This window comes from Haliotis rubra, unplaced genomic scaffold (assembly GCF_003918875.1).
Source record: "Haliotis rubra isolate DU_JTF1 unplaced genomic scaffold, ASM391887v1 Scf33, whole genome shotgun sequence".
In the NCBI taxonomy this organism is placed as follows: domain Eukaryota; kingdom Metazoa; phylum Mollusca; class Gastropoda; order Lepetellida; family Haliotidae; genus Haliotis; species Haliotis rubra.
The window spans coordinates 3,124,294-3,148,363 of record NW_025767002.1 but is presented as its reverse complement, the minus strand read 5'-3'; the positions used below and the strand labels follow the sequence as shown (position 1 = coordinate 3,148,363).

At 38.7% G+C, this 24,070-nt stretch overlaps 1 protein-coding gene across 2 annotated transcripts; it reads right to left on the bottom strand.

Annotated features, from left to right (window-relative positions):
• Window positions 1-212: 212 nt before the first annotated feature.
• Window positions 213-21,314, bottom strand: LOC124284170 (dual specificity mitogen-activated protein kinase kinase 4-like). Of its 2 annotated transcripts, none has more exons than XM_046720231.1 (12): window positions 21,045-21,314; window positions 15,669-15,771; window positions 14,113-14,179; window positions 12,673-12,786; window positions 10,728-10,847; window positions 9,364-9,483; window positions 8,787-8,838; window positions 7,788-7,915; window positions 7,221-7,298; window positions 5,278-5,420; window positions 2,804-2,849; window positions 213-1,713 (listed from the first exon to the last, which is right to left on the bottom strand). In XM_046720231.1, exons 1-12 carry the CDS (start codon window positions 21,076-21,078, stop codon window positions 1,585-1,587), a joined length of 1,134 nt encoding a protein of 377 aa, XP_046576187.1. In that variant the 5' UTR covers window positions 21,079-21,314; the 3' UTR covers window positions 213-1,584. The 2 variants fall into 2 exon arrangements, with proteins under 2 accessions (XP_046576187.1, XP_046576188.1); XM_046720232.1 differs by lacking the exon at window positions 12,673-12,786 and adding an exon at window positions 12,813-12,926 and having other exon boundaries at window positions 21,045-21,313.
• Window positions 21,315-24,070: the final 2,756 nt, after the last annotated feature.

Genomic DNA, 24,070 nt, shown 5'->3' with positions numbered 1-24,070 from the left:
CAATATATCTTTGTACAGAGGGAATCTAGGAGTTTACTAACAGAACAAATGGCTAGGCCACTATGAGACTTGATAAGCACATTCTCTCTTTTTCTTTTCAACAAATTGATAAATGACAACTCTGAAATGTAACATGGCCAGTACTTCATGGGTTTGTGTGTTGTACGTTCCTCTAGAACCTGTCAATACCCTTACAACATATGTTGTGAATGCACGTTTTTTAACCATCCAATCAAGCCATGACCTGGCCTCACCGATAAGGAACAGTGAGCACTCCCACCGATGAGCATTCACCTTACATCGCACAAATGGTGAGTGTGTTGTTCTGCTGCTTTTAGAAAAACTTAGAGCTGTGACGATGTATCAATAGTATCGATAATCGTGATACTTTATCTGACAATAAATATATCAATACTTTTTTTTCGTATCGTGATATGTATTGTTGACCTTAGAGTAGTGAATTTTCACTAGAAATTGACGATTATGTTGAAATTTACACTGTTACTTGCTATCAAAATATACTTGTTTAAGAAAATAACTAAGGATAGCATATCGTGATATGCATCGAATCGAATCGTATTGTTACTCCTCTAGATACGTTTCTGTATCGTCACACCTCTAGAAAAAATCCATCAATATACGGCAGGGGACACCAGAAATTGGGTTCACATTTTGTACCCATGTGGGGAACCAAACCCATGTCTTTGACATGTGTTCTTTACTTGTTTTGAGTAGTATACATTTACATGTCTGGCGTTCGGGTTACTCTACACACCGATTTAACACCAGGCAATTGTGGAGTGAGTGAGTGAGTTTTATGCCGCACTCAGCAATTGTGAAGTCCCAAAAGGATACACAAAGTTTAGCTCATCTGACGCTATTCACTCTTACACAGAAACATTTGATTGGTTTTCAACACATTTCATGACTATACTGACAATATATTAACAGAAGATGGGTGAACGAAGTGTTTACAAACCCAAGAAGTACTGGCGATGATGATGTAAATGATACTCCTAAACAGGAAAGCACTGCATACACAGTTCTGTTGACCGGTATCACAACAATGGTCTGATATAATCAGCCCCCAAAAATATACATAGTTTACACTAAATGTACATCCTCAGATTTCTATGTACAAATTAACAAAACACTACTCTCTTTTTCAAAACTTCCTACTGCAAGACAATATGCATTGAGTGTCCAGTACAATGAGATTCCATTCTTTGCTAAGCTAATCCTGCTTCTCCGTGAGATCACTTCAGTGTCAGTGAAAACACTCAAGAGTTAGCTCCCTTTGCATAAGAACTGCAATCTCGGAAAAATTTACAAACTGCATAGTTGATTATGTAATATAGCTGTCTTTATGGGGGCAATGTTATGCTAAATTCACTGAGGTCTGTCCGTCCAACCATCTCGGGATTCCTCACAACTCGTCCATCAAACATGGAATCATCTCAAACCGTTTTTTGTTTCGATTTAAGGTCTCTGCGAGTCCTTTCTCTCCGTCTTATTAAATATCACAATATCGCAAGACATAATATATACAACTCTTGCTCGTCCATGATATGGCACAGTGGTTTGTTAAGACAGGGGATGATCACTTTCACTTGTTTGAGAGTTCGGGGAGCTCCCGATCTGGTCCAGCAAATCACACACATATGCTCCAACATCCACTTCCATTTCTTCGTACCTTTTGATAAACTTGTGCTCCTGTGAAAAACAAGCTCAGTTCACTACAAGGTATGTTTCCTGGTGTTATAGTGAAAGAGTGAGTGAATGGGGTGCAATACAACAGTCGGCAAAATTCCAACTATTTAACTCTCACAGTGGTCTGTACTTAATTTACCACCTCCGTGGTGTAGTGGTTAGAGCGTCCGCCCGGAGAGCGGAAGGTTGTGGGTTCGATCCCCCGACCTCGTCATACCAAAAGACGTTAAAATATGGTACTTGTTGGTCCCTGCCTGGCGCTCGGCATTAATGGGTACAACAAGGACTGGTCGGCTCGGAGTCAGTATAATGTGTCTGAGTTGGGTATTTCTGCTACACTGCGGCATGGTATCTCAGTGGGCTAGCACTATAAAACCAGCTTCAGTCTGGGCTAGTACAAGCAGCCGCACATACACATACACGCATGCACGTCGTCATATGAGCGAAATATTCTCAAGCACACGACGTTAAACCCAATTTCACCTCATCTCACCTGTACTTAATTAACTGGTCCAAGCAAATCACTGATTACAACAATATCTATAAGTATGAGGAACTGATTCTCTTTATTTGCTCTTTCAGCAAGCATGATAAACTTGGGCCTGGACCTACCTTGGTTTGAAGGAGTTTATGTCAAAAGGACATGTCACCTTCAATACTATTTCCCTTAAAAGTGTGTGGATGCTGGTACTATTTGTTTGTTGTTTAATCCCGTACACAGCAATATTCCAGCTATAGGGTGGTCGTCTGTAAATAATCCAGCCTGGAGCAGATAATAAAGTGATTGACATAGTGACCATCAATCTACGCAATTGGGATACGATGACATGTGTCAACCAAGTCCGCTAGCCTGACCACCCAATCCCGTTAGTCACCTCTTGTGACAAGCACGGGATGCTGAAGATCCATTCTAAGCCAGATGTTCAGAGGTCCTGCTTGTACTAGACCAGACTAATGCCATTTTTCCAGCGCTACCCAACTGAGATACCCCACGCGAGACAGTACACTGATCAGTCCCTGTATTATCCCCCTTCTGTTAAATGCCAGACAGGCTAAAATTTGTAGCATTCATTAATAATCAAAGAGTTCTTACCAACAATTTGTTGTATTTTGGCCTCTGTTTTTCATCCTTGGTGAGACTGAAACATAAAATGGTATCCACACAATGGCTTGTCGAAAGTATCTGACACAACACTTATGTTAACATCCTTCACAGTTTAAGCGGTATTCCAGAAAATGTAGCATCAGTGAAGAGAACTAATATACATCGAGAGAACTAATGTACATCGAGAAAACTAACATACATCGAAGCGTCTTTATTGATGCGATGATTTGCTACAGGTGTAAGTAACTTTATCAGCCAAATGACCCACCAAAAGGATGGGACATGGTTATAAACCAAGTGACTCGCCAACAGGATGGGACATGGTTATAAACCAAGTGACTCGCCAACAGGATGGGACATGGTTATAAATCAAATGACTCGCCAACAGAATGGAACATGAAGGATGAGGACTATTTTTATGGATATGCAACTTCTTTATTCTGTATAGGCGACGTTTCGACATAGATTCTAATGTCGTTATCAAGCACGTTTCGACATAGATTCTAATGTCGTTGTCAAGCAAGTGATCACTTGCTTGACAGCGACAGAATCTATGTCAAACGTCTACCTATACAGAATAAAGAAGTTGCATATCCATAAAAATAGTCCTCATCCTTCATCTACCCAACTTCTAGAATGCCAAACAAAGAAGAATGGAACATGGTTATAAACCAAATGACTCGCAGACAGAATGGAACATGGTTATAAACCAAATGACTCGCAGACAGAATGGAACACGGTTATAAACCAAATGACTCATTGGAACACGGTTATAACCAATTACTGATGGTTTTACTTTTAGCAATATTCCAGCAATATCAGAATGGAACACCAGAAATGGGCTTATAAATTGTACCCAAATGACTCTTAATTGCTGACGAGACAGAATGGAACCGCCGAACACGGTTATAAACCAAATGACTCGCAGACAGAATGGAACACGGTTATAAACCAAATGACTCGCAGACAGAATGGAACATGGTTATAAACCAAATGACTCGCAGACAGAATGGAACACGGTTATAAACCAAATGACTCGCAGACAGAATGGAACACGGTTATAAACCAAATGACTCGCAGACAGAATGGAACACGGTTATAAACCGATTCACCCACCAACAGGATGGAACACGGTTATAAACCAAGTCACCCACCAACAGGATGGAACACGGTTATAAACCAAGTCACCCACCAACAGGATGAAACACGGTTATAAACCAAGTCACCCACCAACAGGATGGGACACGGTTATAAACCAAGTCACACTCCAACAGGATGAGACACGGTTATAAACCAAGTCACCCACCAACAGGATGGGACACGGTTATAAACCAAGTCACCCACCAACAGGATGGGACACGGTTATAAACCAAGTCACCCACCACCAACAGGATGGGACACGGTTATAAACCAAGTCACCCACCAACAGGATGGGACACGGTTATAAACCAAGTCACCCATCAACAGGATGGGACACGGTTATAAACCAAGTCACCCACCAACAGGATGGGACACGGTTATAAACCAAGTCACCCACCAACAGGATGGGACACGGTTATAAACCAGTCACCCACCAACAGGATGGGACACGGTTATAAACCAAGTCACCCACCAACAGGATGGAACACGGTTATAAACCAAGTCACCCACCAACAGGATGGGACACGGTTATAAACCAAGTCACCCTCCAACAGGATGGGACACGGTTATAAACCAAGTCACCCACCAACAGGATGGGACACGGTTATAAACCAAGTCACTCACCAACAGGATGGAACACGGTTATAAACCAAGTCACCCACCAACAGGATGGGACACGGTTATAAACCAAGTCACCCACCAACAGGATGGAACACGGTTATAAACCAAGTCACCCACCAACACGATGGGACATGGTTATAAACCAAGTCACCCACCAACAGGATGGGACACGGTTATAAACCAAGTCACTCACCAACAGGATGGAACACGGTTATAAACCAAGTCACCCACCAACAGGATGGAACACGGTTATAAACCAAGTCACCCACCAACAGGATGGGACATGGTTATAAACCAAGTCACCCACCAACAGGATGGGACACAGTTATAAACCAAGTCACTCACCAACAGGATGGAACACGGTTATAAACCAAATGCCACCCACCAACAGGATGGGACACGGTTATAAACCAAGTCACCCACCAACAGGATGGGACACGGTTATAAACCAAGTCACTCACCAACAGGATGGAACACGGTTATAAACCAAGTCACCCACCAACAGGATGGGATATCATTATTTATAAGTGACCAACCAACAAAACCAACAATCCACGCCACTGGGGCATGATGACCCTCTATCAATAAAGTCATCAAGTTTAACCTCCCTCTCTATCTGGGTGACTCTTACAACCTGCACAAGAACTGAACAAGAAGATAGAAGCCAGCCTGAGCAATGTCAGAAGACTGTGTGTACTCACCATGTGCCAATGAAGTCATGGAAGTCATCAGAGAACCTCTCTCTGGGTCTCAGTTTTGGGGGTGGACCCTGCACCACCTGTGTGAGCTGTTCAAACACACTCGTCCACTTGGGATACGGAAACTGCCCTGTTGACAGCTCCATCTGAAAGAAAAGTCAATTAGTTTATGAGATTCGGGCACTTCCAAGTCTTTTCAGTCCTCACGCAACAATGGAACTCAAGTTTGGGCAAAGATATCAAGATGCTCAGAAACAGTTGGGTGTATAATATTTGCTGCAACGTTATGTTGCTGCCCTAATTATTTACATCTGGGTCTAAAAATTTTCAAGGTACTTTTGGACTGACTGACTGAGTTTTGGTTTTACGACGCTTTTAGCAATATTCCAGCAACATCATGCTGTGGACACCAGAAATGGGCTTCACTGATTGGAATGTGGGGATTGAACCCAGGTCTTCAGCATGTCACTTTAACCACTAGGCTTCTCAAGGCCTTTTGGAGATTCAGAGAACAGATATGCTGTGCTCATTTTAGATTGACACTGTCACCTTCAGCTGTCACAACCACCTCTTCTCAAGGCCTTGTTAGAACTTTATATTTGATCGTTAGTATCAAAAAAAATCTCACTTCAGGTATCAATCTACCCCCTAAATTCTGGCAGGACTAATATTTTTTTTCTTTTGATGAAACACTAATGATAATTATTGTGGAGAGGCATTATCACCATTATCAATAAAGAATAGATGGCTAATAATGTGTGCATGTAATCATACAAAAGTCTCTTCAATCAGTCCATGTACTCCTGGAAAATATGTGTCTAAAAATGACCATTTTCTTCAAAACGTGACAGCTAATTGGCTGACAATAAGTAAGCAGTCAACCGGAAGCAAGCTTAATTTGTATAAGATCTTGGTTTCTGTTGTGTTATTATTATAATATAGCAGTCGAGATGCGCCCAGAAAGTGAAATATCCCAGACCAGTAAGACTCACCTGTGTAACCTATATACAGTAACAACAAACCAGTTTGAATAATATTTGTGGCATTAACTTTTATAAGGGACTCATTTATTTCTTTTCTAAGATGCCAAATGTAATACTTTCTAAGGATAATTACGATTAATTTAAGGCAGAAAACAAACGACGGTGTCGGTGACCTAAATTAAGAATGCTCGCACAGGGCTAACTGGCGCGCTGTTCTATTGATGTGTCTGCCCCCCTACGTTAAGACGAACGTTACCAGAAAAAACCCAAATGATAACAGTTTGATGACGGTTTACGTTCGGATTAAATATCTTCTCTGAATTACTTAATTACAGCTGTCATTAACGTAAACCATATGGGGCAATATGAACGTTGCATTTCTACTACCAACGTAAGTTTACATCAGTACATCCAGATGAAGCTGAGTGGAAAGCGACATTCCACGATTGCATTGTGGGAATGTAAACATTGCGAACGTTACCGTGTCGCTGAAAACTAGTGAGTCGAATTGACACATTTAACCGTCGTAAAACATAAACGTAATGTTTTCACCAGTGTTGTTAGCTGCGTGAAGCAACGGCAAACCAAGAAACGTGATACAACGGAGTAGTTTAGTGTAGGAGGCGATGACAACTGACATGCATCGTGACGTCGCTTACATTGTGACGTAATGTAAAATGGTTCGATTACAAGGGGGCAGACTAAAATGATGCAGTGACAGGATAACGTCATTCAATTGTTACGTCAGCAAAAAACTATACCTTTATTGTCTGATAATGTATTTTTTTTTGATTGTTTTAACCGCTAGGCATCTTAGAATTCAGAATGGACTCATTGATATTCAACTCAGCCGACAGTTTAATTTGTAGATTTATCACTGGACTTTAATTAGATTGGTTTCCTGATAAGGCACTGGTCACCTATCCTGTTGCAGAATCCAGATAAAAGGATGAAGGTACATACTAGTGTGATGCCTAAACTCCACACATCAGACCGCACATCGTAGCCCCTGTGGGAAGCTTTAGGATCTATCCTCTCCGGCTGTGAAAAGAGCATAAAGTGGGTTACTAAAGTTTCTAGCCAACTTTATCGGAGAACAATTCCTAGCATGTTAGTGTGCATCATCTTGAGGGGGAGGGTGGGAAGACAATTAAAATCAAACGTTCAGTAAGAAATATGCCCCAGACTTATAGTCTGTTGGCAGTGATGGACAAAGTTTAACAAAGAGTTTTGTGATGAGAAAAGGAATGATTATTCGACTGTGCTCAATAAAGAGTTGACAAAAAAATAGATACAAATCAAATGGAAGTTCCCTTTAGACATTACAATGATGTAAGCCAATTTTGAGTTGTTAAGACTATCAGAATACCAATTAAAGAAAACATACTGATAGAACGAAGCTTGAACTTCCTGTTTCTAAAGCATGTGAAGATGATTGACACTTGGAATCATGTTTGAACTTGTAATGACTTCTGTAATTTTAAGGCATTAATCATGCTATTCCTGACAAATATTTTCTTGCATACTCACAGCCATGTAAGGTCGACACCCTGCATCTCTGCTCTTAGCTATGGAGTCTACGAGCTGCCCACTAATGCCAAAATCACAGAGTTTGATGCTGCCCTTTCTGTCCAGCAGAATGTTGGAGGGCTTTACATCTGAAACACACAAGTTAACAACAGTAATGGCCTGTGTTTTACTTTAACCTGCAAAACTAGGGATCCTGGAGACCCTGAAGGGTTCCGTTCAGTAATGAAATGGTGTAGACTACTGTAACCATTAATAATTTATTTAATCATGGAAGAATTATGTCGAGAATTTGGTGCAGTGAATATTATTAAACATCCTCAGGATGCTTTACATATATTTTTCTGCTTTAAATCTATACATTGATTATACTGGACACACATTTCTGCATCACGTGAGACTCTGCATTTGTGTTATGATTATTGTAATAATGATTTACGTATTTCGCATGTATTACAAAATATTGCAAGCATAATGCACAGATTTCATACTGGTGTTTATTTTTAAATTTGCCACTTGAATAACAAGACGAAACTGTGCATGATTTTGATAAATGCAAGATACATGTCTTTTGCAAATGTTAAGACATATTTACGCAAGTGTTTTGGGGCTATATATTCAATTCTTATTCAATGTTATATAAAAGTCTCTAAATAATCGATAAATCCAGACAACTGATACCATGATTACTGACTCAAGACGTTGGTGTATGTTGACACACTATCACTCAGTCACTGAGTGTGAGTGAGCGAGTATGGTTTTACGCCGCTTTTAGCAATATTCCAGCAATATCACGGCTGGGGACACCAGAAATGGGTTTCACACCTTGTACCCATGTGGGGAATCGAACCCGGGTCTTTGGCGTGACGAGGCTACCCCACCGCCCCAGTCACTGAGTGTGACCACCCAATCCACTAAGCGGCTTCATACAACCACTAGTCACTACAACACGGAATCTCCTTCAGTCAATAACTAACACAATTATAGACAAATTTTACTCACCTCGATGAATGATCTTTAATTTTTCCTTCAGGTAATTTAATGCTTTGACAGTCTGTAAAGGAAAACAGAAAATAATCAGATAGTAAATAATAACTGCAAAGAAGAAACAAATGAGAATGTGTAAGCCTCGCATCACAAAAGATAAATGTGCATAACCGTAAGTAGATGCCAGAATTTTACCAAGTAAAGATGATAGTGAATTTCACTTCCCCAAAGCCTCCCTCCTTCAAAGATTTAATTTTGTACACATAATATGTGATAGCTTCTTGAACAACCTTGTTCCAGTGACAAGTACAATGAGAGTACGGGTTTTACGCCGCTTATACCAATAATCCAGCAAAATCACAGCTGGTGAAATTGGCTTCACACATTGTACCCATGTGGGGAATTGAACCAGTGCCTTCGGTGTGACTGCTGACTGAGTATGGTTTTACGCCTCTTTTAGCAATATTCCAGCAACATCACCAGAAATGGGCTTCACACATTATACCCATGTGGGGATTTGCCTTCGGTGTGATGAATGCTTTAACCACTAGGCTACCCCACAGATGAGTACAGAGTTACATCAACAACTTACGGCAACTGTTGTTTTCCCTAATATTTCTTCTGGTATTGAGCTGATCAACTCCCCATACACAAAGCGGTAGAACTTGTCTAGAGACACGTCCATTAGCTCCATGCATATCCAACAATCTCCCTGCAAAACATACAAGATAAAATTATTAAATGTGAAAAAATCTGAATAACATGCTATCACATAAGAAATATTCCAACAAAATGACTTCACTGGAAATAATTTGTGGACCAAACAAACCAGTGACTGACGTTGTGACTGTTTGGAGGATGGTTTTGTACCCCCCAACCCCCACCCCTCCATTGATGAATATTCTGCATCATCCTCATGTTGGTGTCTTTGAATGGCATCCTCATGTTGGTGTCTTTGAATGGCATCCTCATCTTGGTGTCTTTGAATGGCATCCTCATCTTGGTGTCTTTGAATGGCATCCTCACATTGGTGTCTTTGAATGGCATCCTCACATTGGTGTCTTTGAATGGCATCCTCACATTGGTGTCTTTGAATGGCATCCTCATGTTGGTGTCTTTGAATGGCATCCTCACGTTGATGTCTTTGAATGGCATCCTCATGTTGGTGTCTTTGACTGACTGAGTGAGTTTGGTTTTACGCCGCTTTTAGCAATATTCCAGCAACATCATGGTGGGGGAACACCAGAAATGGGCTTCACAAATTGTACCCATGTGGGGATTCGTACCCGGGTCTCGGGTGTCTTTGAATGGCATCCTCCATGAGCCAACGCTTTAACCACTAGGCTACCCCACCGCCCCTGGTGTCTTTGAATGGCATCCTCACGTTGATGTCTTTGAATGGCATTTAGGGTGAAGGAGTATGGTCTCAACCAGTGTGTAGCAATAGTCCAGCACTTTCACCCCAGAGAACACCAGATGTGGGCTTCACACATTGTACCCATTGTGGGGATTTTAAACCCGGGTTGTCAGCATGACCAACGAACGTTTTAACCACTAAGCTACCCCACTGTTCAAATGGCATTTAGATGTGTCATACACATACAGGAGAGGAATTTATGGATGTCAACTTCTTCATGATAATTATAAACTACATATTATACACAGAACTGGTCCCATAGATAATGAGGTTTAACAGTGTTTCATAATTGGTTGCAAATTTATAACATGTACTGATTCAAAAGAGTGAGTGAGTGAGCATGGTTTTTCACCATTTTAGCAATATTCCAGCAATATCACGGCAGGGGACACCAGAAATGGGCTTCACACATTGTACCCATGTGGGGAATCGAACCCAGGCCTTCAGCATGACAAGGAAATACTTCAACCACTAGGCTACCCCACCGCCCCAATTCAAAAGAACCTTTATAGCACAAATCAGGAAACATGACAACCCACCTCTTTGAACAAAGCACCATAAAATTGCACGATGTATTTACAGTCATTGGCCCTCATGACCACATCCAGGTCCATGAGGAGCTGACGCTGCTCCTTCTCGTCTACAGTCGAGCGGATCCGCTGCAAGCCAAACACAACATATCCATGTCAGTATACATTCAACCTTCAACCTCTTACAAATCAAACACAAGTCTCTATTTTATTCATTTGATTTAACGCTGTACAGTTAATTCTGAGTCTGGGCCAAGCAAACCTGTCACTGACGTTGCCACAGTCAACATGGTCAGCCATGATGGTTTTACAACCATACGATCATTATATCATTCAGTCGCTCTTTGATCAAAGGATAAGTACCTGGTGACCTACTCAACCAGAATCCCTTGAGCCATCAAAATAAATGAGCCGACATCTTGCAGATTTTATCCAACCAGTAGCTATGTAGCATGGATTTAAATTTTTAAATTTGTTTGCTTCCTTGTAACTAAGTGGGCACAGGTAATATTGTAGAGTCAGTGGTCATCAGGCAACACCAAAATTTGTGAAGCTATTTTTCTCTTTATCAAGAGAACAGGTGAATCGTGAACAGGGTGAGGGAGTAAAACATAATTTTACACAGTTTTTGTGCTTATTCAATATTAAGGGGACCCTTTTAAAAATGGATTTATCTTTTTTTTTTAAATTAAACAACCAGATTGTCCTGGCCACACACAGTTTTCATAAGAGACAAATGAGTTATGAATAAAGCAGGTGTGTCCTTGAAGAAAATAATTTCTACAAAAAAAAGAAACCAACAAAATTGCAAATGAAACCATAAAACAAAACTTGAACACACTATGTTGATACTGACATGCAATTGTCCTAATACAGAACAAAATATGTGGATGCCAGTATATAACTTTTGCAGCAAGAAACAGACATCAGAACTGATACAAAATACATCAAAATTTATTTGAAAGGGCAAAAAGAGCAATATACAATACCCTAACACCAACTACACACAAAGAATTATTTTAGTGGTCTGCACTTTGTATGACTACTGAGTTATTTCCCTTAGTTAATAAAGTACATTCTGGTCAAGTAAAACAAAAAGGCATGCATTATGATTCAGAAATAGACTTGCCCTCATCATTAGAACATTAATGTTTTAAGGTGTAAACATGATGCAATGTCATTTTCATCTCTAATCCGGAAAACTACACATGCACCGCTATAGGATAAAAGTGTTTACATTTTTGGGTCCTGCATACTGGCAAAACAGGACAAAAGCATGCCAGAACAACACAAAAGACATGTTTCCTTAATTTGGTGTCTTGAACACAAAAACAAGCAGCTCTCAAGCATTCAATTAAATACACAAATGATGAAATCAACAAACACACAAATTGCAAATTTCATGCTGCCTGTAATGTAATATATTAGTAACAAAAAACAACAACAGTACTACTTTTAGTTTAGCTAAACCACATCCAAAAACATTACACTACACAATTAATTTCTCTAATTAAAGTATGACATTATTCGAATTTGTTAAAGCAGTTGTAACTAAAGGGGAACTCAAAGACGTTAATTTTGAGTGATGATGCAAATAAACAGTGAAAACCAAAAAACAACATCAACAAAGACAAAACATCCACAACGAACACACATCTATTCATGCAACTAACAGGCTCATTCCAACACTGGCATGCTTGTTCAAAATTAATCGCATGATACATGTTTCCATTTCCCTGATCAATTTCAAAACTACATGCAAACAACAACAGTGTTAGTGATGTCTGTTTGGACCAAAGTGCAAGGAAATCGAATACAATGTAGTGGCCAACGGGCCCCTTTCATTAAATTGACACAAAAGTGTCGGAAGGAGTAGACATGCATACAAGAAGTTAGCTGAACGTGCAGAGGTGTGAGGCACATTTGGAACGGCCAATCTTCACTCAATTCATACCTTCACTGCCATAATTGTGTCACTTCTGTCATGAAGCATTTTATTTACAACGCCATAATTGCCTCGCCCTATCTCTCCCAAATCAGTTAAATCGTCAGCTGTGAAATCAAATGTCTGAAAAAACAATGCAGAAAACATACCTTTACTGCCATGTTTGTGTTACTCTTGATATGAACCATTTTATTAACAGTGCCATAATTCCCTCGGCCTATTTCCCCATAATCGGCTAAATCATCAGCAGTGAAATCATAAATCTGAAAAACAAACAGGATTTCATTTTGTGATGTTGTTTGCATCTCGCAACAGTTTCACGGATGATTGAGGTACTCGATGATGTTATCACAGGTGTTGCTGAGACTGGTGATGATGAGGATGATGATGGGATTCGGGATTTTCACCATAGTCAGCCGTGTTACAGCTACACAATGGCGATGCTCCTATGACGAACCAGCGGTTGATTGGCAATCCATGAAATGATTATATTATTACGAAATTAGCCAGACTAAAGCACAATATCACCATATAAACTGACTGACTGACTGAGTTTGGTTTTACGCCGCTTTTAGCAATATTCCAGCTACATCACGGCAGGGGACACCAGAAATGGGCTTCACACATTGTACCCATGTGGGGATTCGAACCCGGGTCTTCGGCGTGAGGAGCCAACGCTTTAACCACTAGGCTACCCCACCACCCCCCTCCATATAAAGGACACCTTACTCCATTCAGGGTCAACGATCAGTTACTGTGACACTGAAAACAGAATGACGCTCTGGAAATCCTTCCTCGTCACAATCGTGTATGGAGGTGACCGTCGGACAGACATCAGGGTATCCAACTGGTCCACAGCTTAGCTTATTTCTTACAAATTGCTTGTGTGAAAGAAGATATTGTACAGAAAATCACTAATCCATCTCAATTTTTACTAGCCTCGACTAATAGGTGAGTAGTTGTTTTTTTGGCCCTGTGGCCAAAGCACTGGCTCTTCACTTTGTTCAGTTTCTTTTTCTCACACTGATACAACAAGTGAACTGATTCTTGAAGTTCCCAGGTGAGCTACAGCTAGAATTATGCCGAAAGAGTTGTTACAAAACCAAGTCTGGCAACCTACTACAAAGCAGTATGATGTGGATGACGATGAAGACATTTCTGCATTCTGGTAAAATCATGAATCAGTAAAAAAAAAAAACATATATAATTTCATTTCTCTTGAATATAATATTTCCCCCTTATATCATTTCATCAATAACAAAACACATGTAATGATTAAGAATGGAAAAGTGACAAAATTGTTAAGATTTATATCTTATCTATATTAATCATGGTAATTTAACTTCAACCTCAGAGTTCAATTACACTGGTCTTTTATAAGTCTTTCATTTAGAATTTGGAACAATATGAAAATAAGAGATACTTATCATGTACATAGATAATACCTACCTGTTCAGGAGAAATCTGCAATTTTCCAGTAGACTTTTCCAAATTACCTCGTGAACGAATTCTTTCACTGAAAATATATTAAATATGTCCATAAAAATTAAAAGTTTTGACAAACTATTTTTTAACTTTGGCAGAAGAGGACAATACATTACCAATTACACTACAATTTCTGCAAACACATCAAATATTGAAGAATTAATTTCAAAACAATTGTTCAGTGGTAACATAAAAATACAAAACTAAACACCATCATGTTAAGATCTTATTTCAGGCCAAAAGCAACCATTTTCATGGTACTTCCTTGGGGCTAGTGAATAATGATACAAATTGGATCCATATGACAATGACAGAAATATAAACACAGAACTAATGGTTTACAATTGTACTCCGAACTAGTATGAAAGACAAATTTCTGAGGCCGGAGAAAGATCCACAGCTTTAATGTAGTTTCTTCCTCACATCAAAGTGAATGAGTAAGTTGGGTTCAATGCCACTTTGAACAATGTTCCATATAATGTGAACCTGATGTGGGATGAAACCTTCAAAAAATCGGGTGAATTGGGATTCAAACCTACTATTGCAGGTTTCTGGCATTGCTCGGCATCACAACTTTGTATTATGCAACTTCAGAAAAGAGTGAGCGAGTTTACTTTTACGCCACACTCGGCAATATTCCAGCTATATGACGGGGTCTGTAAATAATCAAGTCTGGACCAGACATTCANCAGTGATCCACAGCATGTATGACATGTATGAACCCACAATTATGAACTCAAGAAGATCCAGGTTAGAACTGGTCTTTAGCAACCCACGCTTGTTGTTAGACACAACTAACAGGATCAGTTGTCAGGCTTGCTGACAAGGTTGATACATGGTATTGTTTCCAAATTGTTTGCCGTGTATAAAATTTCTCACAGCACGTCCTCAACGTGGCTGGAAACATAATCAGGAGATTCATGCCCACCTGATTGTGGTTCTGGCATGTTTTCAACTGTATGGCACATACTCAAACATTATGCAATTTCAGCAAAGCCACGCAAAAGACTCATGACATGTGTGAACACACAATTATGAGCCTGACTGACTGACTGAGTTTGTGGTTTTATGATATGCGATTAAAGCAATATTCCAGCAACATGCGACAAACCAACACCAGAAATGAATGCATTCACACATTGTACCCATGATTAGGATTGTAACCATGGTCAGATTTGGTTTTACCAGCCAATGCCATATTGCATTTAACATCCACTAGGTCGCTATCCATGGCTGAAAGCAGGCCCACAATTATGAACCCATGAAGATCCGGTTAGAACTTGATGTTCATGACGTCAATCACTGGATTGCCTGATTATTTACAGACTGCACAACTAACGAAATCAGGTGGTCAGACTTGCTGACATAGACGAAGCATGTCATCATTTCCCAGTTATGTAGATTGTAACTCATGACGTCAATCACTGGGCTGTCTGGTCCAATCTTGATTATAACAGTCATATAGCTGGAATATCTCCAAGTACTATGTTAAACAAAACCAACAAACAACGACGACTTACATTTGAGTTGTGTGGCCCATGTCAGCTAGAGAAGGAGAGGGAGCAGGACCAAAATGCGAGTTGAAATCCAGGTGTAAATCCTTACGTCTATGAACTGAAAATACTGGAGAATAAATCCTCATTAGATAAAGTACCATGTATTGTCCACATGATGAAGTAATATCAACAATATGAACAATACACAATGACCTGTTTGATTGGCATTTTATAAACTGACGACTAATAAGAAAGTAGGATACTTAATGGATGAGAACTTCTTTATTATCATGATTATATTATAGGACTTTTTGGTACAGGTTCTTATACTGTTGTCCTTATACTGTTGTTCTTATACAAACACTGTTGTGTACCTACACCAAAATGTATAATCATAGTATAAGTTGTCATACCTTTTGTATCCTACCTTTCTTAATACAATATGTCATGATAATAATTATGTTAAACAAGTGTGGATTTGTCATCAAGATGGTTTCTTCAATATAACACATATAACAAGTCTTACTATGTTTCTGGAGTTTATGGAAATCTTTCCAAAAAGAGAGCTCTCTCTTAAAATGGTTACATTCAGTGTTACAAAAATTAAAAAGACAAAAGTTCTTTTAATAACATTACATCTTTCGTTATCTACAATCAAGTAAGCTGGGTTAATTATTCAATTCTGATATTAAGAGACAATGAAATGATCTTTCAAATTTCTAAAAAGACAAGGATCAAAAAGTAATGACTGCACCAAGACTAACAACAGAACACTTGCTTCACCTGAATTCAAATGTGGGTATATTGAGAAATCCATACTTGTTTGATCAAACATGATACATGAGTTTTCAGAACATGCATGCGTGCACATCCCCACACCATCATTTGATACTAACTAAAAGATATCAAAATAATTAACAAATGCAATTTCATTATCTAGCACTTGTGTAACAATAATTAATTCGACAGAATGCATCATTTTTCTAAAAAGCGGTGTCCATGCTTGCATTATGTGTTTAAGGTGTAAAGCTTGAGTTCAATGTTTCATGACTTCATCATTTGGAGTAGTTTAGTTAGTGCTAGCCATGACCACCAAACACTTTGAAGCCTAAATTGGAGATTCAATGGCTGTAACAACTTGAGATGCAATACTTAGCACACTGTAACTTAGTGTAAGCATGGTATGCATGGTGTCAATTTGTATTCTAATTAAAATGTCAAAACAAATCTTACACCATATGATTATGAATGATATCTTTAGTATACAGAACCTACAATTAACAAAACGAATTGTGCACATACGAAGTTTGAAACATTTGGATATCTTGACATTATTCATCAATATGCCTAATGACAACAAAGTTTAGTCCATAAGGGACAACACTTAAACTTGAAAGTTAAGTTGGAAAAGCAGATCTTAGCCAAACAATTGAAAAAAATAAAGACATATTTTCATAAACTTATATCAATTAAAATAAAAGGCCTAATGAACTTGATGTACAAAAATCAGACAATAGAATTTAAACATTTATCAGGATTTCTTCTCAACCAGTAGCATTTTAATCCATGGAACCCAATTTGTTACACATGGTAAAGACAAGATGGACAACTTGAAGAACTTTTAATTCATTCTAAGTAAGCATGTGGGTTAGCTGGCTTTTATGCCACTCTCAGCAATATCATGATGGGGACACTAGAAATGGGCTTCATACATTGTAGCCAATGGGGAATTGAACCCAGGCATTTGATGAGATGAATGAAGTCTTTAAAATGCAAGTCCAACCACCCCTTTTAACTTTGAACACTTACAGTGACATTATTTAACACATTAATAAAAATGTTTGAATGTATCAGTCTTTTTCAGCAAAAGTTATTGTTTTACATTTTTTTGCATCCCATTTCTGATCAAGACATTCTCTTTTGCAACAGTTCAGCTAGTCTACTAGCAACACACATTATCCTGTTGGCCAAAAATATATTCATTCTTCAAGTATTAAACAGAATGAACTATCCATTGACTGTCTCGCTAATATCGTCAAGGATGTGTAAAAAGTAGAAAGAATTATTGCTTGTAAGAACAATGCTTTGCCTAAATTTAATTCCAAATGGAAACCTCTGAACAATGTATTACAGATATAATTATACACCTGACATGTCCATCTTATGAGCGCATCACTGTATATGATTTGTAAAACAATGATATGACATATGTATCTACACCTGCTGAAGTGAAATGAATACAAAGAATGTGAAAAAAAAGTCTTTAAAATGCAAGTCCAACCACCCCTTTTAACTTTGAACACTTACAGTGACATTATTTAACACATTAATAAAAATGTTTGAATGTATCAGTCATTTCAGCAAAAGTTATTGTTTTACATTTTTTGCATACTGGACAGAAAGACAATTTTACACAGTCATTTCCTCATAAACATGAGATGATGTTCACCTTTCACACGGCATGTATACCAGGATATATTGTAATATTTATACACAATGTACACATTGAAGATCTAATGAAAAACAACAACCACACATTGCAGACATGCTCACTCAAAATGGGATATCATTAGCCATGCTAGTGGAGGTCAAAAAACATAATTGTGTTTCATCATGTTCATGGCAACATGGATCTGAAATGTACGGATCAGTAAGTATTTTTTTGTTTTTATATTGTGTTTACAATGCCAAACAGATGGCCAATTTACAACATGGTTTAGGACGGATGTAATTTAATGGTAAAAATAGCTACAACAATGATGGTATGCAGAGATAGTTGGGATGCAAGGGAAACAATGGGTTGTTAAAGGAAACACAAGTATCATAAAGGTAATCAATGTTCATTTGGATGGGGGGGAGGAGAACTGAGCATACTGGACAGAAAGAGATTGTACTAGACTGATGGTTTACACTACTGCCTAGAGAAGCACTGTACTAAAGTACTGTCGGAAATCGAAAAAAAATGTTTTTAGGCTGTTACTCTGTATCCCTAAAATTTACACAACTGCAAATAGCAAATGTCGAAATAACCCACTTCGGCCTAACTTGGCATTCAGTGGGATGCGTAATAGAATATCCAGAAAAGCATGTTTACTCGTAAAATCGGGCAAAACTTAGAAAAAATATGAATAGCTGCTGAAAACTATAGATCAGACTATAGATGGCAATTAGGTCACTGAGCCAGGTATGACGACGGACTGTCAACTCACCTGGCATGAAATGCACATGCTGCCTACAAGCACAAGGGGTCATCTCAAAGATATTTTGTGCTTTTTCATGTGTGTTGACTATGCCTCATCTATCGATTAACATCTTACGTGTCTTTCTTTCATGAAGTTTATGTTGTGATATGTAAAACTAAAAGAGTATGATACCTGATAACCATAGAGACGCATCGTATTGAATGTATTAGGTGGCATGATCACCCGATCGCGAAGATCGACAGGACTGGATGATATTATTTGTAAATTGTTATGACATGCTGTGTACTTCCCCAGTATATTTTCCCTACAGGATTATCTTATCTTAGCTGATATCTCTATCCCCAAGCCCGACCCCAACAATCGGTTTTGCTTTTGAGACAAACCCTCCTATCTGTTTCTTTTTATAGTGACAGTGAGACTCCATGGTAGCTACATCCTTAATAGTTTCAGCATGTAAGTTATTATTTTTTACGCCAGCTATCGTTTATAATGAAGCTACGTCTAATTTCAAATTGGGCATTCAAAAAGTGTCCTTTGTAATACAATATCGTCGCATACACTAATTTGCATAAAGCCATGGTCTGTTCCAAATAAATCGCTTTGGACTTAGAAAAAAACTGCATTGCTCATTTCTGCACTAATCTCTCCTCAGTTAAGTCCATTTTCTACGTTTCTTATGTCCCTACCACTGAGACTTGTAGTTAGGCCGAACTTAGTTTAACAGATATTTCACACTTGCACATATCAACTACATAAATTGTAGAGATAAATGAGAAACTACAGTATTTTTCTATTTCCGACAGTACTTTAGCGTACACTGATCTATTACATAAATTTACAATCTCAAGCATTTCAAGACCAGATCTGTTCCTTGATCATGGTGAATGAGCACTACACCTAGTGAAGATATAATACCATGGTTTTACCTTGACCGACAAAATTAAATGTCTACAGGAACCCCAATTTATAATTTCAAGGGTCCTTTTGTTGGGTCCTGTAAAGTTATGTAATGATGTTGCAGACTGTACAATAAGGTTTAATGATTACTCTAATTACATGAACTTTCTTTTTCTTGTCACGAATTCTGAAGAGTGAACATTACTGTGTGTTCCAAGGGACACAGTCTATGTATGTTCCTCACTTCCATTCTATACATTTGTATCTATTGGGTGAACACTTCTGTGTTACATAAAACCCGGTAATACAAATCCTTTTTCAATGTTGTTCATTAACCTGCACTAATGGTAAAATATTGTCTACGAAAGTCATCTTTAAAACATAAATATGTACATAAGATATTTAAGGTTGCATAAAGAGCATATGAAAAGAACAAGTTATAGTACCCATGCTTCAACTGTGCATACATTAACTACATAATGCACATAGACGAAAACCATGTTAATGTTCGCTTTTCAGAAAGAGGTTTACATATTTCCTCATCCCTCAAAATGTGAAAGTCTTCATACAACCTGTCATCATTTCCAAACACACTACCCCAATTACTACCACTATTACACAACATAGACGCATGTAAACGTAAGGTTAAACACCAATATATTATTTGATTGTAGAGACATCCAACACATAGCAACTGTGAATTTTAATAACATTCTTTTCTCTCAAATTAAACACTTTGATAAATATATTGATGGATAACTGAGTATGATGGCTGTGGATCTTATAAATATAATATATTTGAATCAAGACAAGATCTGTTTCGATAGAAACAACAGGCAAACCATGCCAAGCCTGACAGTTTCATGTGGTGATAATTAGGACGTGGGACGTCAGCAAGAACAAAGTGATATTTCACAATGTCTTTTCGTTCCATATTTTATTTGGTTATTTGTTGGTTTTCTCAAAATATAAGAATCATCCTAATAATTGAAGACAAATGATGGGATAATATTGAATTTATCGTCTATTTTTGAGATTCAATATCTGGTTTCTTTTCACGGATCAACAACAATAAACACGAAATTTACACTTCATTCTTTTGACAGATTCAATAAACATTTCACACCAAGCGGAAATGTGATTACGAGGCTAGTAAACCGATTATCAATGACCGTCAGTAGGGCTTTAACCAAGCCGTAGCGTAACTTTGCATGAAGTCATACAACTTAATGAGTCATAGTAACCAAAAATAGTGGGGCACGACAACGGATTCCCAAACTAGATCAGTGAGCAACTCTACCTTGACTGTCACCCGGTCTTTTCGGGGCCGCCATCTTGAAAAATCGCCTCAAAATTGGTCGAGAAGATATCGCCCGTCCGGAGGGGCGTTATCCCCTATAGGTGTGGTGGTTCGTCCCCGGGACCAGCGGTTGTCTGTCGAAACAAACGACGGTGTCCTGAGCTTATAGGAAATATGATTGGGTGCTGATGTTCATTTCTCGGGATGACTCATCCACAGTTCTACTCGGGAAAATCCCTTGACGTCACAGGCAACTCACAGTCGTTCGTGACCCTTCGTTTGAGTGAAACCGTGATCGGAAACAAGCGTACATTGCCGACTGACTGCTTCGTTAAACTCCGTGTTAGTTTGTACAAATTCCGCTAGATGGCGTATCTCCATCGATATTATTTCCCTGACCCGCTTGGACGCATCTCGTACTAGATATGTGTCATCATCTCATGGTTTAAAAACAGGTTACATTTTAAAGCTGTACCAATGTAAAACTAAATTTAAAATGTACATTTTGTACCAGATTGAGTTATAGTTGCGTGATATATGACATCACGTTCATATATATAATCGGAAACAATGTGAGTTTTGATACAAAGAGTATCTTTCATCAGCTGTGTTTTCAAATGATATTTTCTTAAATCGGGATAGTCGAACAAGCAATTTATATCTTCATACCACTTTGAATACCCAAGCTTTATCTTGGATATATATAACCAAGTCAACACTGAATATCTGACAAAAGAACACCTGTATAATATTTGGGTTATCAAGGGTAGACAACTCTAATCCCAAAATGACAGGTGCCCGTTTGATGCGATGTTCGCTGGTGGAGTACCCGTCTTTAATATTTGCTCAAAATTAGTCATCGTCTATCTTTCTTTTTTAAATCAAATGAACATTATATTTTAAGACATGAATAATATTAAACAAACAATGATAGTAAGTGTGTTATTTTGTATGGTTTTATTATTGGACGTAAAAATCTTTATCGTATGGTTTTTGTTACCGTTGGAATGATGTAAAATATAACAGTTATTAGACAGCGTTTAAAAGGAATCTAAACAAGTTATTTTGAAAATGGAATTTCAACCAGACACGTTATGTACATTTGAGGATTAAATGATGTTATTCAACTTTAAAGGGATCGGGAGACAGGCCTAATTGGCATATACAAATATTATAACCGCTCTCCGTTACATAATTAATTATTAGCCAAGTCTGTCCGTGTGCTTATTATTTTTTGTTTTGTTTTTGAGCTCTTAAAGATAGCAATCGAGCATTCATCGTAGTCGCTGCTTAATGACATAACGATTACACTTACATCAAGTTTTCTTAAATATTGTTACCGGTCGATTTCTAAGTCGAAACAATCATTTAACCCTGAAATGTACACGCAAAATAATTCATTGTGCAACCAGAGACAAGAAAGAAATGTATTACAATTAACAGTGATATTCTAAAATTAACTAGGTTTTCAAATCAATACAGGGTCGGTGGGGTGGCCTAGTGGTTAAAGCGTTGGCTCGTCACGCTGTAGACCCTGGTTCGATTCTCCACATGGGTGCAATGTGTGAAGCCCATTTTTTCTTGTCCCCCGCCGTGATATTGCTGGAATATTGCTGAAAGCGGAGTAAAACCATACTCACTCGCTCAAATCAATACAAATCATTGCAATGTGATTTCAATGGTGGTGGTAGTACAACACTCAGTGGAGTTACAATTACAGCGGCAGTATAAAATATCATAGTAGTGGTAATGGCCATAAAGTCAGTGACAATAATAGTCACCTACCAGCAACAGTGGTCTAGCTTCCAAACAGGCTGGGTATCCAGGGTGAAAGTACCGCAATCTGAGAATATTTCGCTCATATGACGACCTGCATGCGTGTGGATGTGTATGTGCGGCTGCTTGTACTAGCCCAGACTGAAGCTGGCTTTATAGTGCTAGCCCACTGAGATACCATGCCGCAGTGAAGCATGAATACCCCACTCAGACACATTATACTGACTCCGAGCCGACCAGTCCTTGTTGTACCCATTAATGCCGAGCGCCAGGCAGGGACCAACAAGTACCATATTTTAACGTCTTTTGGTATGACGCGGTCGGGGATCGAACCCGCGACCTTCCGCTCTCCGGGCGGACGCTCTAACCACTACACCACGGAGGCGGTCCCGCAATTTGAGATGACACAGACATGTGTTTGCCCCGTATACTCCAAGTATAAACTTCTGCCAAACCATATTAAGTCACTTTTAATCGTTCCCGTGGTGTCGTGGTTTTTCAGCATCCACCATTTTATCAACAGACCCTCTTTGTTTATAAAACACACGTGTAACGTATGGACGTATATAAGGAGTTAGGCCCGTTTTAGATTTATTCCTGCCATAGTACAAATGGGCCACCAAGAAAAGGTTTCCATGTTTGGGTCAGAACTAGGTTCTATGTCCTGGGAATCCAATACATTTACCACAAGGCTAATAGGCCACGTCGGTAGGAAAACAGTACTTGGCATTATTTTGAAGTTATATATTTTACCGACAGCACGTGTTAACTTTGATTTAATTTTAATTACGGTTTAATATTTGTACACTAGCCAAGCGGAGACTCGGCCATGATGATATGTGGCAATACAGAGTGTTGAGTTTCGTCAGTGGCAGCAAATAACTGAAGCGCTGGTAAAATGTCGGAAGATATAGAAATAATAATAATAATAATTGATTTATAGAGCGCCTATTTCCAAAAGATATTGCTCAATGGCGCTATAAAGAGAACAGATTGTAGACAATGTCTATGGAAAAGAGAGTTTGAAAAGATGAGTTTTGAGGGCAGTTTTGAAAGCGTCAGCAGATTCTATTTCTTTTAGGGCGAGTGGTAGGATGTTCCAGAGATAGGGGGCTTGAGATTATCACCGCTTTTAATAGTAGTCTAGTTGGAGTCGCTGTCAACTTAATGTAGGAACGAGACCAGGTGATGCATGTCAGACGTGTACCACTTTGGCGCATACAGACCAAGAAACCGGGATTCGAACCTGC